The sequence below is a fragment of the Apodemus sylvaticus genome, chromosome 20 (assembly GCF_947179515.1).
Source record: "Apodemus sylvaticus chromosome 20, mApoSyl1.1, whole genome shotgun sequence".
NCBI lineage: Eukaryota > Metazoa > Chordata > Mammalia > Rodentia > Muridae > Apodemus > Apodemus sylvaticus.
The window spans coordinates 55029534-55047199 of record NC_067491.1 but is presented as its reverse complement, the minus strand read 5'-3'; the positions used below and the strand labels follow the sequence as shown (position 1 = coordinate 55047199).

General features: G+C 38.8%; 1 protein-coding gene across 1 annotated transcript in view; it reads left to right on the top strand.

The window, feature by feature from the left end:
* LOC127670565 (zinc finger protein 491-like) overlaps positions 1-17666 on the top strand; it is a 19247-nt gene extending 1581 nt beyond the window's left edge. Inside the window, 4 exon segments of the mRNA XM_052165069.1 lie at positions 6583-6720; positions 12876-12930; positions 13727-15005; positions 15007-17666. Of these exon segments, the coding sequence (XP_052021029.1) occupies positions 6583-6720; positions 12876-12930; positions 13727-15005; positions 15007-15147 (1613 nt within the window). The 3' untranslated portion in view covers positions 15148-17666.

The window sequence follows — 17666 nt, the reverse complement described above, 5'->3', positions numbered from 1 at the left end:
TGTCTCGTAATCCTACAATCAGAGGCACTGAAAAGACCAGCAAATGCTAAAGAAAGCAGGACCTCAGTTAATATATTTTATAATACTTTCATTATTTTCTTATCCATGTTTGAGTTGTCATAGCAATGACAACACTTGATCCAAAATTCCCATAACACTTGCACATATGTCTGCTTCAATGGTGGAGGTCCCGTGGAAGTGCCCTGCTAAGAGCTGCATAAAAAAAGAATGACATTTCTATTTTTAATATTTTGATGAACTTCCTTACATAGTGCCTGGCATGTGCCAACTTACCACCATATATGCTAGCTTACCTTATCACCAACACAAGTGTGAACCGTAAGGGTTCCTTTTTTCACACATCATTGCTAACATTTTTGTCTAATAAGAGCCATGTGACTAGAATAAGATAAAATTACAGAATGTTTAATTTGCATTTCCCTATTGGCTAAAAATTTTGAACAATTCCTGTGCATGCCTTAGCCACTTATCTCTGTATGTGTGAGCACTCTGTTCAGTTCCATAGAATATTTTAATTGCTTGTTTTATTCCTAGATGTTCATAAACTTGTATATCGCAGACACTATTCCAAACTATTTTTCCGGAAAAGTTTTCTCCCATTTTGTAGGTTGCCTTTTCACTTAACAAGTTTTTTTGTTTCATTTATTTGAAAATATAGAAACCATTTATTTTTAAAGGGATACTTGTAGAGGATTAACCATATATCCCGTGAGATTTGAATCCCCTTTAGAAGTGCTTCCCTATGCTTATATCATTAAACACATTTCCTGATATCATCTAGTAGTAGCAGAATTTTGAGTATAACATGGAGAGTTAATACAGTTGAAATTTAATCTTTCTTCCAAAGTAGAAAGAGTTTCCTTGTTTCCTTCTACCAAAAGATAACCAATGTTCCTTTAACAGTATATTAAAGAGAATATCTTTTCTCCAATTTGGCTTTTTGTAAAAAAAAAAAAAAAAAAAAAAAAAAAAAAAAAAAAAAAAAAGTTATTGTAATTGGGTAGACTTATGTCTGTCTCTCTGTCTCTGTCTCTGTCTCTGTCTCTCTCTCTCTCTCTCTCTCTTTCTCTCTCTATGAAAGTTTTAGTAGTATTAGTCCTCCACATCAACAAGAGTGCAGAATCTTTATTCTTTTTGCTATTTTCCCATGTCCACTTCAATTTTGGTCACCACCACTTTAGGCCTTTGTGGACCCTCTGACCATTGTTCTGTTTTTGTGTTCCTTCTGCTGTGTTCTAACAGTCTCTTTCTTCTCATAGAAGTCACTCAATATGGTGACTCATTTATAATTCCAGCATGTAAGAAACTAAGGCAAGGTGACTGCTTCAAGTTAAAGTCAATCCTTGACTAGAGCGAGACCAAGCAAGCCAAGAATGAGCTAAGACATCATGCACTAGTTTGAACTGTACAGAGGAGTTGATTACCTTTGTTTGTTCCTAATCTTAATGGGAATGCTTTGAGGTCTTTTCTTCTAGCACAAAATCAGCGATAATTTTGTTATATATACTTTATCCAATTGTTTCTATCCTATGACTTTCCAAGGTTTTTGTCATGAAAAGAAATTTAAATTTTCTTAAACGGTTTTGTGTATGTGTGTGCAGTTATTGCCATGATTGTGTAGTCTCTGTCCCTGACAGCATTTAATGAATGTCTTTATTCATTAATGTACTTACAACCATCTCTCCATGCCTAGAACAAAGGCAACTTGAACAAGCTAAAAGGTTGTTATGGTTTATAACAACCCTTGAATTGAATAACAATCCTTGAATTCTGTTTGGATTTTTTTCTTTTGTTTTTTGTTTTTTTTTTTTTGTTTTTTGTTTTTGTTTTTTTTTTTTTTGAGAATTTTGGCATGTGTGTTTTTCAAAGAAATTGAACGTTACCTCTCTTTTCTACTATGTCTTTGTTAGGATTTGGAATCAGGATAATACTAGCTTCATGGAAAGGGGGTGTTTAGAATCCCTCCTTTTTTGCATTCCAGAATAATTTAAGAAGTTTGGGTATTAGTTCTTATTTTTATGTCTGCTAGTATTTTAAAATTATTATAGTTTATTTTGGTTTAGGTCTGTTAAGTCCTATATGCCAATGTCTTTGGGTATTACTGCTGTGAGCAGACACCATGACTAAGGCAACTCTTATAAGGAGAACATTTAATTGGGGCTGGCTTATAGGTTCAGAGGTCCAGTCCATTATTATCAAGGCAGAAGCATGGCAGCATCCAGGCGGGCATGGTGCAGGAAGAGCTGAGAGTTCTACATCTTCATCTGAAGGCCACTAGAAAAAAGATTAGCTTCAAGGCAGCTGGGAGGAGGGTCTCAAAACCCACTCTCTCAGTGAAACATTTTCTCCAACAAGGCCACACATACTACAACGACCAACCAAAAACCAGCACCACTTGAGACCCATCCCATGCACGGGACAAGTATCACATTTATGACTTGTGTGCCTTAGTTAGATAACAGGATAGCAACACCTTCCTTCTTTGCATACTTTACTGGTCAACAGATAAATATGAAACATCTGAAGAAGCAGGATCTGAGGAATCGAGTTACAGGGCCTGGGAACATGAATCCAGTTTGTTCCTGCTAGCAAAGTGAAGTTTGTTCCTGAGATGACTGAACTCAGAAAACTATCTCCTATAACTAGGAGGTATGATGTTTTGTACAGCGTACTGAGGAGGCATGATTCCCTCTCCTCTTATTTTGATTTGTATTGATTGCATCATTTATCAAACTGATGAAAGTAAACAAAGTTTTTCGAAGTTCTGAGTCATATGAACTTAGTAGCAATCATGGTAATTAGGTTAACTTCACATTGTTTATGTATCATATGTTATCTGATAAGGATTTTCAAAATCTCTACTCAAAAGAAATATTTACTGAGGTATTTTCTTTATTGTTCATTTTTAATTTCTTTAATGCATATGTCCCTGTTTATATTGCCTTTTCTTATGCCAGCAGTTGTAGCTTTTTTCTAGAAACAGTAACTTTCAACCAAGTTGCATTTGTGACATGCAATTCTTGGAATTATAGCATTCTGTCATGGTCTCCAAAATGTGGGTTAATTAGGACTGTTTCCTTCTTTCCTTCCTTCCTTGCCTGCTTGCTTTCTTTTAAATGAATTTTAGAAGTTTGTATGCTTTCTTTTCATTTAGCTAGTTTGGTATCTAAAAACACCAATTTTATGATCTTTCAACCAACAAGCTCTTGCTTGTGTTTTTGTTGGTATCTTCTGTGATTATTTTCTTGTTTGATTTAGAATAATCTTTGGCTTTGAGATTTCAAAGCTTAGACTATTGAGATCACCTACTGTTTGGATTTTAGTTTTACTTTAAAAGAATGAATAAAATTACTCAGGTATGGTGGCACATGCATGTAACCCCAACATTTGGGATTTGAGACAGAAAAATATCAACAAATTTGAGGCCAACTTTGTCTCGCTAGAAAATTCCAGGTCAGCTCGAACAAAAGTAAGAAACAAACAAAAATTTCAAAATAAATTTAGTAAAATTAACAGTGCATATTTATTGCACTATACACTATAGTCTCTTCATTTATTCCTGTCTTAACAAGATTGAGGCTGATTCCAGACCTTAGTTATTTTTTGAGTAATGCTACAGTAAACATCAATGTGCATTTCTTTTTAATATTTATGTATTATGTATACAATATGTATGCATACATGCCTATAGGCCACAAGATAGCACCAGATCTTATTATAGATAGTCATGAGCCACCATGTGATTGCTAGGAATTGAACTCAGGGCCTCTGAAAGAGCAGCCCGTGCTCTTAACTTTTGAACCATCTCTCCAGTCCATGTTCATTCATTTCTTTTATATAGTAAAATTCTTTCCATTTCTTAGCAAAGGGTGCTGGTCTTAGTTTATTGTGCCCTTTAATTTTGAGGTTTTGTTTGTTTGCTTGTTTTTCAAGACAGGGTTTCTCTGTGTATCCCTGGATGTCCTGGATCGCCTCTCTCTCTCTCTCTCTCTCTCTCTCTCTCTCTCTCTCTCTCTCTCTCTCTCTCTCTCTCTCTTCACCCCTTTTCTCCCTCTCCCTCTCTCCCTTTCTCCTTCCCTCCCTCCCTAGACCATGATGACTTTTAACTACTTTCCTCCAAAGTCCTGGAATTAAAGGCATGCACTACCATGCCCAACAGTTTTAAATTTGGGGCTTTTCTTTTCTTTTTTAGAAATCTCCATACTTTATTTTCATAATGTCTGTATTAATTTACATTCTCTCTTAAAAGTTGTAACGACTCTTTTTACTATATCTGGTTTCAAATATACTTCTTTTTAAATTTTAAGATTATTTTATTAAACCTGTATGAGTATCTTACCTACATATATGTATGTGCACCACGTGAGAACCTGGTGCCTGTGAAATTAAAAAGGTGATGAAGCTCTTCGAGTTACGATGTTCTCAAACCATCCTGTGGATAATTGAAAGACACCCCAGGTCCTCTGTAAGAGTAACAAGTGCTCTAAACTGTTGAGTGATCTCACCAGCCCCTCAAATGTACTTATTAATGAATACATTGAAATGAACTCCATATGCTATGCTTATCCTCTGTGTCAAAAAGCTTAGCAGCACACACTCTCAAAGAGCCGATCCTCATCTTTTTGCCCCAAATTCTCTCTCCTTATGTGATATCATGTATACATGTGGGACAGGAAATGTGTATGCATCTCAGCCACTTTGCATGTACGTCTGAGCTTTACGTTAACTCCTCTGTACTCAGTTGAGGTTACCATAACACCTTCTCTCGTCTTGTGTTCCACCACAATGCTATGGCCATGGACTCCAGCTCTTCCCCTGTTATCTAAGTCAAGTATCATAATCCCACTGTCTGGACGGAGACACTTGATTAGTGTGATGTTCATGCTCTCCACTCCATCATGTTCACAATGAGAGAGAAGGTGGGGAGAAGGGCAGCACTCTGAGGAATACCTTCTTTCATCAAACTTCCCCAGAGCTCCTGCTGGACCTAGTTTTGTTGCAGCAGATAGAGTACTTATCAAAAACAAAATAGTTTGTGCATGTGACTGCAGTGTTAAAACAATAACTATTTGCCAGTTTGGGGATTCATGTAAAGTATGTTAAAGTTTTCATTATCTTGTTTGTAAGCAAACTGCTTGAGACTCCTGTAATTTTTTTTTAAACTTGGATTCAACACCTTTGTGTCTTTTTCCTTATCAAGGTAGGTGTGGAACAGGGCACACTTAGCACTCAGTCACTAGAAGGTACTGAAAGATAGAGAAACCATATGCAGTTGTCATGAATCACCAGATGTAAAATACATGTGTGAATGGTGTACTAAGTGCTAGTGTGGGTATATGCATGTGTTCTTGTGAGGTCATGTATGTATGTGAAGCCCAGAGGGACACGCAGGGTATTTTCCTCAGTTGCACTCTGCCTTTGTATTTCACACACATTCACTTGAACCTCACCAGTTGTTGATACTTGCTGGCCAGTAAGTGTCCTGGATCACTCCTGCATCAGTCCCCACTCTACACTCTCAGCTCTAGAAGTAGAAGGGGTCACGAGGTCATTCCCCCCCCCCCAGGCACAGAGCCACATTATAGCTCTAGAGATGCAAATTTAAGAGTTTGGGATGAGACAACGTTTTTCTCACATTTCTTGCCAAGGAAATTTCCAACAAGGAAATACAATTATTTAATAAATAGAGAACATAGCTACATGAGGTAATATTCCACAAGTATTATGAAAAGCTTACATTAGTTGCTGATGAGGATACCATCTTCTACCTCCTTCAGCTGTGGCTCGTATCCTATGATGAGACAGACACACCTAAGGATTTAACTCTAGGAGATCGCAATGCCTTGATACTGTTTATTCTACCATAACAACTTTCAACATCTTAACAGACAGAAGCGGGACAGTGTATTCTACAGCCACATTGAAATTCTAACTGAAATAAACCATCAAATCCACAAACATTATTTCCAGGAGTTTGTTGAAATGAATCTCTAATCTTGACCACCACAGAAGTTCTTCAAGTTGAAGATACATTCTGAATTCAGCATTCCCTGTGCGTTATAAGACCCAAACACTCTGCAGAAAGCAGTGTGATGAACGCCTAAAGAAGCGCTGGTGAGAAGGGGTGATTGGTAACATGCCTGATTATCCTTCATGAGGATTTGCGTTGGGATCCCCAGAACCCACGTAAAAAGCCGGCCAAACCTCTATCTCTAAAGCTGGAAGTAGGGATGTCCTAATGTCACTGAGTCCTGAATGTTGAGGGAAAAAAGGTAGTGAGGGTAAGTGGAAAAGGCACGAAGAACTAAATGTGTGCTCTAAAAATCCCGAAATATATTCTCTTTAAATAGAATGACAGCCCAATATTCTCCGGGTTTACTCCAAGTCTTGAGGGAAGCCAGAGTTAGGGAGGTTCTTTAATCAGTTTGCCTGGTGAGCTCCATTAAACATGAAAGAATGATGTACTAAAAAGAGTTAAGGAGGCGTGTCGGTACCATTCACCAATCAGGGGCTCTGTTACTTTCCAGCATGAACTGTCCAATGAGGAGCGCGGATAGTCAGAGGGTGCCGCCATTGCCGCCCTGTTTGAGTCCCGTGTAGCTGCAGGGAGGCGGGTGGTTGCTTGGCCGGGGTCGCTGTGCCTCCAGCTGACTGTAGGCCCTTTAGGAGGAACACTGCTCACGTCCCAAGCAGGAAATGGTGAGTGTGCCCTGGGTTCCTGGAGTCGTGCGCGGAGTGTTGGTGACGCTGCGGAGGCTTTGTCCCAGTGTGGTGCCGCCTGATCCTGTGCTGCAGTCTGTCATCCGCGTTGCATCTGTCACCCGCGCCCTCTCCCACGTGCGCTCTCATTCCGTGCAAAGCAGGCAGCGGGGAGCCTGGGGTCGGGTCCAGTCGGTCCGGCCCTGCCCTGCCCCGCCCCGCCCCGCCCGGCCCCTCTTCTGAAGCAGTGTCATCTAGTCCCCTGTGCTCTCGGGTGAGACCTAGTCTCTCCGGACACTGCATCGCTGGCGAGTTGGTGTGATGCTCTGTAACGTTTAGACTGTTGGAAGGGGACTTTGATAAGCGCTGTTACCTTTTTCTTTTTTTCTTTTCCTGTTTTTGTTGTTTTTTTTAAGACATCGAACCTCAGGCTTTGCACATTCTAGGCAAATCGTGTACCAACGCATTGTAAGCCTATCCCGCATCCTGGTTTTTTGCTGTTAGTGTTAATGCAGGAGGATTTGTTTGCTCCCTCTGGGCTGAGAGTGGGAGAAAATGCTCAGGCTTGCAAGGAAGAGAGGATTTTCAGTTCGCTTCAAAATTGCTTGGATTCGCCAACCAGTTTGGCAATTATTGTCCAGGCAAAGGTGGAATTTGGGTAAAAAAAATTTTTTTTCTAGCATTGCTGGCTGTGAAAATATGAGATGAGGTGAATAATTTAATTGTAAAAACAAAAACGTGGTGGTTTCTTTGGCTGTGGTCTTGAACAGAAAGGATGGGAGGGTTATATCTGTTTCCATCTCATTGTTACGAATATTTGTAAGTTGTTTATATCCTCTTGACTTAATTTTAGCTTGTTGCATGTGACTCAGAATTAAACCATTTTTTACATATAGTTTTTTTCCTTCTGGGGAGTTTTTTTTTCTCAAAAATATTACCAAATGCTCCTGCTTTTCTTTTTTTCTGGTTTTTTTTTTTTTTTTTTTTGAGTCTCTTGTAACCTCCCCTAATTTATGACTTTATCAATTTGTCCCTTCCCTCCTTTTTGTTAGTTTGAGTAGAGTTTTGCCTATTTTACTGTTTGTTTGTTTGTTTGTTTGTTTGCTTGTTTGTTTAGGAACCATTTCTGAGATCGACATTGACTGTGTGTACTCTTTGAGTCAATTGAAAATTTCAACTTATTTTTTATTTCTTGCTGTCTTTGCTCTTCTGTCTTGCTTGTTCTTGTGTTTGAGTCATTAAGTGGAACTGTTTGACATGTTTCTGAGTTCTCAACGTGTGTGTTTGGGGGTGGGGGGGAAGCTGGAATAGCTTTTGGGTTCTTCTAAATTAAAGATGAACTTGGAGGGTAACCAGAGGAAAATTTAGTCGAGTTTGAGGTTGAGAGGGGGAAAGGCAGAAAACAGAGCAGGTAAGTTTTTAAATATTGGCATTTGTCGTCAGGTAGGAGACAAAACAAAACAAAACAAAAAGATGCCTTTTAAGTTCAACATGGAGGTGAGAGAAAGAGTGAGGGAGCCCAGGGCGTTAAGGAAAGTGTTGAGACTTGAATGAGTTCAGAGGGGACCTGATTTACAGAGTCGGTCATACACTGAGGGGTTGCACCAGAGCTAGAATAGAGACAGCTTACTGAGAAAGGAAAGGCACTCCCAAGAAGAACAGTTGACTAGTGAACTGAGGGTGGAGCCCCAAAGTCTGAGAAAATGTGGTCCATGACTCCTTGTGGGACACTCACAAAACATTTAGTTTGTACGCCAGGAGCCTTTCTAGAGCTGTCCTATTCTTTAGGAAAAGATGAGGTAAGAAAGGGCCTAAGATCTTCCTTTGCTGACTGGCTCCTTTCTTATGTTAACCTTCAGGTTGCTGTTTTTACTCCTATTTTGCATTTGTATGTAAACATCTGTAGCTTACCTCTGGCTACTGTCTTGTTTTCCCACGCTTATTGTAAATAGATTTTTCACCTCACTATATATCCTGATGTATAGTGGTTTCTTCTCCCTTTGCCCCTCACAGTTCCTCCTCCCCTCCCCTCCTGTCTGGATCCACTCCCTTTCGGATTCTCGTTAGCAAACAAACAGGGTTCTAAGGGATAATAATAAAATATAATAAGATACAACAAAAATTAACACACCTAAATTGAACAAAACAAACAGAAGGGAAAGAGCCCAAGACAACACACAAGTATCAGAGACCCGCTCATAGGCATAGTCAGGAATCCCAATTAAAAACTGGAAACCATTAATATATGCAGACCTGGGCAGGCCCTACGCATGCTGCCGCAGTCTCTGCGAGTTCATACTCAAGCTGATTTTAGATGGCCTTGTTTTCTTCATGTTCTCCATTCCCCCTCCCCGCCACACCCCTCCCTCTCATACTCTTTCTGCATCCTCTTCCAAAGGGTTACCTGAACTCTGGGGGAAGGGTTTTATAGAGAAATCCCATTTAGGGCTGAGTGTTCCAAGGCCTCTCATTCTCTGTATTTGTTCCCATCTGCTCCAGAATATACACACGTGCACTCCCAGCAGCAGTGGATGGTTGAGTATTCCTTTCACCACACATCTCGCTAGCATGATCTCTCACTTGTTTTATTGATTTTAGCCATTCTGAGGGGGGAGAAGATGGAATATCAAAGTAGTTTGATTTACATTCCCATGGTAGCTAAGGATGTTGACTATTTCTTAGTGTTTTAGCCATTCGAGTTTCCTCTTTTGAGTAGTGTCTGGATGTGAACCCCATTTTTCATTTGGTTTATTTATTTTCTTGGTATCTAGTGGGTTTTTATTGGTTGGTTTTAGGTTTTTTTTTGTTTTGTTTTTAGTTCTTTTATATATTTTGGTTATTAGTTCTCTCTTGGATGTGGGATTGGTAGAAATTTTCCACATACCATAGGCTAGGATGCCATTTGCCGTACAGAAGCTTCTCAGTACCGTTGAGTCCACTTGTGGATTGCTGCTCTCACTGCTTGTGTTTATGGTGCTCTGTTCAGAAACTTCTTCTTATGCCAATGAGTTCAAGGCTATTCCCAGGTTTTCTTTTGTCAGTTGGTGTATCTGGCTTTATGTTGATGACTTTGATCCTTTTGGAGTTGAGTTTTGTGCAGGGTGTGCCTGAGTGTGTTGGGACAAAGCCGGTGAAAGCCTGGGGTGGTTGTTGTTTTGTTTGTTTAGTATGTCCTTATGATTTCTGGATTTCTTCAGTGTCTGTTATGTCCTTGTTTTCATATCTAATTTTATTAATTTGGATCTTCTCTCTGCTTTTTACTTAATTTGGGTGTTTTTCAGTCTTACTGATTTTCTCAAAGAACCAATTCTGATTCGTTGATTCTTTGTACTTTTGTTTTGTTTGCATGCTTGTTTGTTTTAGTGTGCTGATAAATTATTAGTCTGAGAGCTATTCAAGTTTTTAATGTAGGCATTTAGTACTATGAGCTTGCCTCTTAGACCTCTAATATGTCCCTAAGTTTGAGTATGTTGTATATTTATTTTCATTCAGTTCTAGAAAGTCTTTAATTTCTGTTTTGACCCATTTTTTCAATCAGTAGAGAGTTGTTCAGTTTCCATGAGTTTGTAACCTTTCAGTTGTTACTGTTGTTGGTACCCAGCATTAATCCAAGGTGGTCAGATAGGATTGGGGAAGTTATTTCAATTTTTTTGTACCTGTTGAAACTTGCTTTGTGTCCAAGTATGTGGACAGATTGGGAAACTGTTTCATGAGGTTCTGAGAAGGTGTATTCGTTTGTGTTTGGGTGTAATTTTTCTATATCTGTTAAGTCCATTTAGTTTATAACTTCAGTTAGCTCCCATGTTTCTCTATTTTGTTTTTGTCTCTATTATCTGCCTATTGGCAAGAGTGAGGTATTAAAGTCTCCCACTGTCAGTGTGTGAGGTTCAACATGTGATTTAAATGGTAGATGTGGTTCTTATCCATGTCTCTTGGGAATGCAGGCACAGAGTAAGGAGAAGTCACAGCAGGTCTGCTACAGAACTGGGGATAAGAATGGAGGATTGGACTTGGAGGGATGGAGAGGAAATGGTGAAGGTCTGCATTTAGCCTTCCTGCTTTGCTGGCTTGAGTGACTGACTAGTTAACAGAGAATGTCTTTTGGATTTGGGGCCTGGGTTAAAGCAACAAGTGGGGTGAAGGAAGTTTGGAGGGGAGCCTGTGATCCCTTGGAGAAGGAGACAGAGAGCATGGGGAAGCTACAGCAGATGGTCAGCTGCAGAGCTTGGCATGAGGGGAGAGGACCAGAGAGAGAAATGAGCAGATGCAGTTAGCCTACCTACAACCCAGGACCACTTGCCCAGAAGTGGCAATGCCTGCAGTGGATTGGGCCCGTAGACTGTGTGGCTACGCTACCATCCACTGGAGCATAGAGAGTGGGGGTCAGTGACAGCCCCCCCTTCAGAAGCTGGTTCTCTTCTTTCCCCTTATGCATCAGCGATGCTGCTCAAGCTGCTTTGACAGCAATCTTTCCCATCTGGCCTTGGTGTAACACACTTTGACAGCAAACATTTCATGTTATCTGTCATGCCAGTGATGAGATTGTTTGCATATTTTTTTATTCTATGAGAATTGTATGCGTAATAAAATAATGATCATATCTGCCTTCCATTTTCCACCTCTAACTTCCTGAATGTCCTTCCTAACATGCCCCTCTCCTAACGTCATATCTTTTTTTTCTTCCTTATAAGCCATTAAGCTCATTTAGTACAGGCCATATGTGCACTGATATGGTACCATGCACTGAAGCATAGGAAACTACCAGTGGCCACACCCTAAAAGAAGAGTGCTACTCTGTCCTCCAGCAGCTGCCCACTGCCAGCAGCTCTTTAGGAAAGGTGGGAACATGGAGAGAATTTCCCGATTTATGCCAAAATTTTGCCTGGCTTGATCCTGTGCGGGTAACCATAGCTGTTGTGAATTCACAAGTACAGTAGCCATGTTATTGTTCAGAAGTCAGCATTTATAGCACTTGTATCCCCCTCTGGCTCTTCAAGTCTTTCTACCTCTTTCTGATGTTCCCTGAGCCTTGGAGGGGTAGAGGTGGAGTTGATCAAAAATGTTTTCTTTAGGACTGACATTCTCAGACTCTTTCTTTCTTTGTTTTTTCCTTCCTTCCTTCTTTTTTGTCAGGATTTTACTACATAGCTCTGGGGGTCCTGGCATTTGCTATGTAAGTAAGGTTGGCCTTGAATGCACATGGATGCACTTCTGCCTCTTGAGTATGGGATTAAAGGCACGCACCACCGTGCACACTCTCAGTACTGATAAGAGCAAATTCATCCAGATTTCAATGGGGTTTTGATCAGAGAAAATCTCTTAGCATGTCAGAAATAGGCAAAAAGTTGGAAAGATACTAGGAGTACTTAAAATACTATATTGTTATAATATATGCATTGCATGTTGGTGACTCCCCCTTTACCGTTAAGCTGGTAATTTCTATTCCAATGAATGTCCTCAGTTTTCATAATTAACTATATCGACAAATAGACATTTCTACTAACTATACAGGCTCCCTAGAGCTGGTGTCTACTCTGATGGATTCCAAATGAATAAAAATGCAGTGTACAGAGTACCGAAGCTAACATCACAAGAGATACTCATCTTATGGTGTTCATTTATCATATAGTTCCATATTAGCATCAAAATATGTGACAGTGTGGGAGTTAGGATGAATAGGAAATGAGTATTTACTATTTATAAATACTAAAAGTAATGCCAACCATGATGTATAGAGAGTATATGAAGAACAAATCATGAAGTGAAGGAATCAAGTCACACTATGTTTCCAGTGTTTTTCCACCATTAGTCTTGAAAATGTATGTGGATTATTTTAGGAGCCAGTGACCTTTGAGGATGTGGCTGTGAACTTCACCTTAGGAGAGTGGGCTTTGTTGGATTCTTATCAAAAGGAGCTCTACAGAGATGTGATGAAGGAGACCTTTAGCAACCTGATCTCCATAGGTAAAAAAAAAAAATACAGCATGATAACTGTTTCATATTCATCTGTGTACCTGCATAATTTAAAATACTGAAAGATGTTGGTGAATATTGTGTGCCTTGTTGCATTATCCCACAGGGTGTGGGGGGGGAACTAGAATGTAATGATTTTTAATGTAATGTTGAATAATACTTTCTTTGGGTTTACCTTTCAGGGAAAACCGAGGAAGAAAATATAGAAGATTACCAAAATATTAGGAGAAATCTGAGGTAATGTATGCTCAAAGAAAAGGAATTTATATCAAATACTGGAGTAATAGGAAATCTGAGACCCAAGTAAATAATCCCTATTTACAGCTAACTGTGAACTGCATTGAGCTTGACCATTCAGAGCATCCCAGCTCTGTAATGGAATGTTGCACAATGTCTTGCAACTTTACGCTGTATGAGACATTTTCCAATTCTCTTATATACAGAAACTTTCCTTTGAGTATGAAATTATTTAATAATTCTTAGACTTTGAATATAGAATATATGTGTGTTTGGGATGTTCCATTAAAAATATTCAGCTATGTCAGTTCCGTAAAGGCTGACCCTCACCATCTTGCATAATGAGCATTCAATTTAGGTAATTTTGCAAAAGACCATGTTTGCCAAATATGAGCCAGCCATGAAATAAGGATAAATAAAGAACAACGCATGAAATGAGCAAAATAAACCACTGTGTATCTGTAGTGTTTTTCACCATTCTTTTTGTAAATGTATGTGTAGATTATTTTAGGAGACAGCAATGATACTAGAGGAACTAAGAAGTTTGTATGATGTTCTCAGGGCCTGTAGTTCAGTGTTCCATCATTTCAGGTTTATAAATTGTGGCAGTAAAGTCTACACTCTTTTTCCCCCCTTAGTATGAGGTCTTTCTATGTGGCTCAGGTTGACCTCAAACTTGCAGTTCTTCAGCCTTTGCCTTCTAATTGCAATAACAAGTGTGGGCACAGTACCCAGCCTCCAACACTTCTCGGGGCTAGCCAGAAGACTGTGGTAGTATTCTTTTTTTTTTTTTCAGCACTCTCGTGGTTGAAGGATTCTATGAATTTGAACGTGGTATTCAGTATAGACAAACACACCAACAGACTCAAGAACATACTGTAAATAAGTACATACCTCATGGAATAGTAGTATATGGAAACAGTGCATGTGAAAGGGATGCCATTGGTCTCTCACAGTCAGATGTGCACCTTAGAGTTCCAACTGTAGAGAAACCCTATGAGCATCAGAAATGTATGGAAAAGCCTGTTGTGAAGCATAAGAAATGTTGGAAAGATTTTGCATATTCTGAGTCTTTTCTTACCCATGAGAATTCTTCCAAAGAGAAAGCCTGTGGAAATAAACAATCTAACGACCCCTACAGGAGTCTCACTTCTGATCAAGACTATAAGACAACACATCCAGGAGATGACCTCCATGAATTCAGGCAACTTGAAACAGCTCTCGTGACATGTAGTTATGTTCAGTCATACGAAAGAATCCAAACTGGAGAAAAACCCTTTGTGTGTAAGCAGTGTGGAGAAGCCTTTGTTAATTCCAGTCACCTTATCAAACATTATAAAATTCATACTAGAGAGAAGACGTTTGCATGTAAATACTGTGGGAAGGCTTTCATGCATCCAAGGGCCTGTTATAACCATGAACGGACTCACACAGGAGACAGGCCTTATGTATGTAAGCAATGCGGGAAAGCATGTATTCATTCTTACCACCTTCTCCAACATGAAAGAAGTCACACCCGAGAAAAACTTTATGCATGTAAGCAGTGTGGGAAAGTATTCGGACGTTCTTCATACCTTCGCAAACATGAAAGAATTCACACTGGAGAGAAACCTTATTTATGTAAGCACTGCGGGAAAGCCTTCAGTGACCCCACAACCCGTAACAATCATGAGAGAACTCACACTGGAGAGAAGCACTATGTGTGTAAGCAGTGTGGGAAAGCCTTCATTCGTTCCTCTCAGCTTCTGATCCATGAACGAATTCACACTGGAGAGAAACCTTACTCCTGCAAACACTGTGGGAAAGCCTTCACCTATTCCAGTGCCTGTTACATTCATGAGAGGATTCATACTGGAGAGAAACCCTATGTGTGTAAGCAGTGTGGGAAAGCGTTTACATGTTCCACATACCTTCACAAACATGAAAGAATTCACACCGGAGAGAAACCTTATTCATGTAAGCAGTGTGGGAAGGCCTTCATCCAGCATAGGGCTTGTTACAATCATGAAAGAATTCACAGTGGAGAGAAACCCTATGTGTGTGTTCAGTGTGGACATGCATTCACGTTTTCAAAATCCCTCCAAATACATGAAAGAAACCACACTGGAGAGAAACCATATGTATGTAAGCAGTGTGGGAAAGCTTTCACATGTTCTACATATCTTCACCAACATGAAAGAACTCACAGTGAAAAGAAATCCAGTGGATAGAACTTAGACCAATGTAAATCGCTTGAGAGTCTTTGAATCCAGCTTGCTGTTGTTGCAAGCAAGGAAGGAAGTATGGAGAGAAACAAAGAGAATATGAGCAATTGTGTAATTTTTACTTACATTGCAAGTACACATTGGATAAAAACCTGTTGTGCCAGGTTTGTTGGTGTGTGCCTTTTATTCCAGCACTAGGGCAATGGAAGTTTCGAGGATTACAACATTCAATAAACCTTAGGCTACCTGAAAGGTTTGAGCACTGCTTGGGAGATTTAAGATGTACCATTTCTAACCAAATGAAATTGTCATTGTACAAAATAAAAGAAAATTTTAAATTAGAGTCATTACATTTTTCCATGTAATTCAATATTGTATAAGCAAGAAATGTGAAGAAACAGGCAATGTTTTTACAAACTATTACTGAAAACCTGAAATACACTAAAAACTATAATAAATGATTTTATTTTTGTTCCATTCTTAAGCATATACTTAAAAATAACTGAAAAACTTTTAAAGTATGGTTTGGCAAATAAAATAACTTTGGCATTATTTCACCTGCCTGTTTTCTTCAGTGGCTGGAAAACTGGGGCAGGACAAGAACTTAAGTCCACAGTTGAAAATGCCCAGGACACACTGCAAGGAACGACAATAATAACTGTATAAAAAGCTACTTGAATGTTGGTGATAAAAATCTGTTTGGGCTGGGCTGTGGTGGCACATGCCTTTAGTCCCAGCACTTGGGAGGCAGAGGCAGGCAGATTTCCGAGTACACAGAGAAACCCTGTCTCCAAAACAAAAACAAAAACAAAACAAAACGTCTGTTTGGTAAATTAATTGACTTTTAACTTAATGGCTGCTGTTTTTTAAAACAACTAATGTAAGTTTCTTTAGTTAAAAGACTGTATTGGATTTGTTAATTTCAGATGTATTTGTAATCACCCAGTATATTTAAATTTTAGATATATTTTGAGGAATCATGTTTCCTGTAAAGTTATCAATTTATAGAATGTTGTTAGTATTTTTCTGGCTGTTATTTTATGGCATGTTCTTTTTTGAGAATATTGTTAATTATTAATTACTTTGCAGTTTTCTTACATCTAGGTGCATACTTGGATTTTCTCAGAGTAACATTCTTATATAGATTTTATATTTTGTACTTTTAATGTATATTTTCTTCCAATGAGTTTTTGGTATTTTATTATTTATTTTCTACAAGTGTGTTTTGTGTGTGGTGTGTGTGTGTGTGTGTGTGTGTGTGTGTGTGTGTGTGTGTGTATCTGCCACAGCACAGGTATGGAGAATATTTGAGAGTCGCTTCCCTATCAGGCTTCCTTAGCAAGCACCTTTCCTCATTGAGCCTTGTCATCAGCCCCAAATATGACTTTTGTCCTGTTGGGGCTTTTTTGTTTTGTTTTGTTTTGTTTTGTTTTGTTTTGTTTTGAGACATAGTCTCTCCAGGAACTCACTATGGAGACCAGACTGGCCTTGAATTGCAGAAATCTGCCTGCCTATCTGCCTCCCACGTGCTGAAATTAGAAAAGTGTATGTGCCACTATGCCTGGCTGATTTTCATACATTTTTTTCCCCCTTTTACATTCTTTAGCTGTTTTCTAGTAAGTAGATTAAAGAATGTTAACTTTCCCGTTGACTGAGAAGGGACCTTCAGTTACCCTTTCTTATTCAACATAGTTTAAAATTGAATTATCTTTATATGTTAAAACCAATTGTCACGTTGAAGAGTTTGAAACTGATGTGTAACATGTAATTTTTACCTTATGCTTATGTTGTTCAACTTTTATTGCAAGTTTTTCATTGTTCATCAAAACAAGTATGCCACGCTGATATAAATAGTCTTCTGGTCAAAAATAAGTAAGACCGTACCACTCATTCCAACAAAATGTATGGATCCTAGTAATCTTTTCCAGTAAGATTAATGTTGATGTTATTCTTCATTAAAAGCAATTGTTAACCTGCTTGATACTTGTTTTAAATGAACTGATTGCATTTTAATGTAGTTTGGGGTTTCTAGCTGTTAAAAATACCTTGTGATCGAATATAATTCTGTCTTTTGGAATTGGTCTTACCCAGAAGGTTGTGATAGGAAGGAAGTATTAACTCATGGGTACAAGTTAATCTCATTTTTACACGGTGGTGATTGTGTTTTTATGATTCAATAAATTATGTTTGAGTTTCCAGACTGATATCCAGGATGTAACTATCCTAGTTACTGAGGAGAATTACTTACTTTTTTCAAGGGTCACTTTTCTAGGCATTTAGACCCAATTGTCTGGGCTTGTCTTCCCTGCTTTACTTGCTGTCAACTCATATTTCATTAAAATATACTGAACTCTGTTTTCCATTAATACCAGTGCTTCCTAGATTGCATAAGATTGCATCCTGACAAGTCCTGGTAAATGGTGAAAAAATGAATGAGATGTATATTTAATACAAACTGGTAAACACTAACTCTTGGCCTATAGTGTTACATTGCCTTAGTTACTTAGTATAAAGTTCGTTAAAAACATCAAA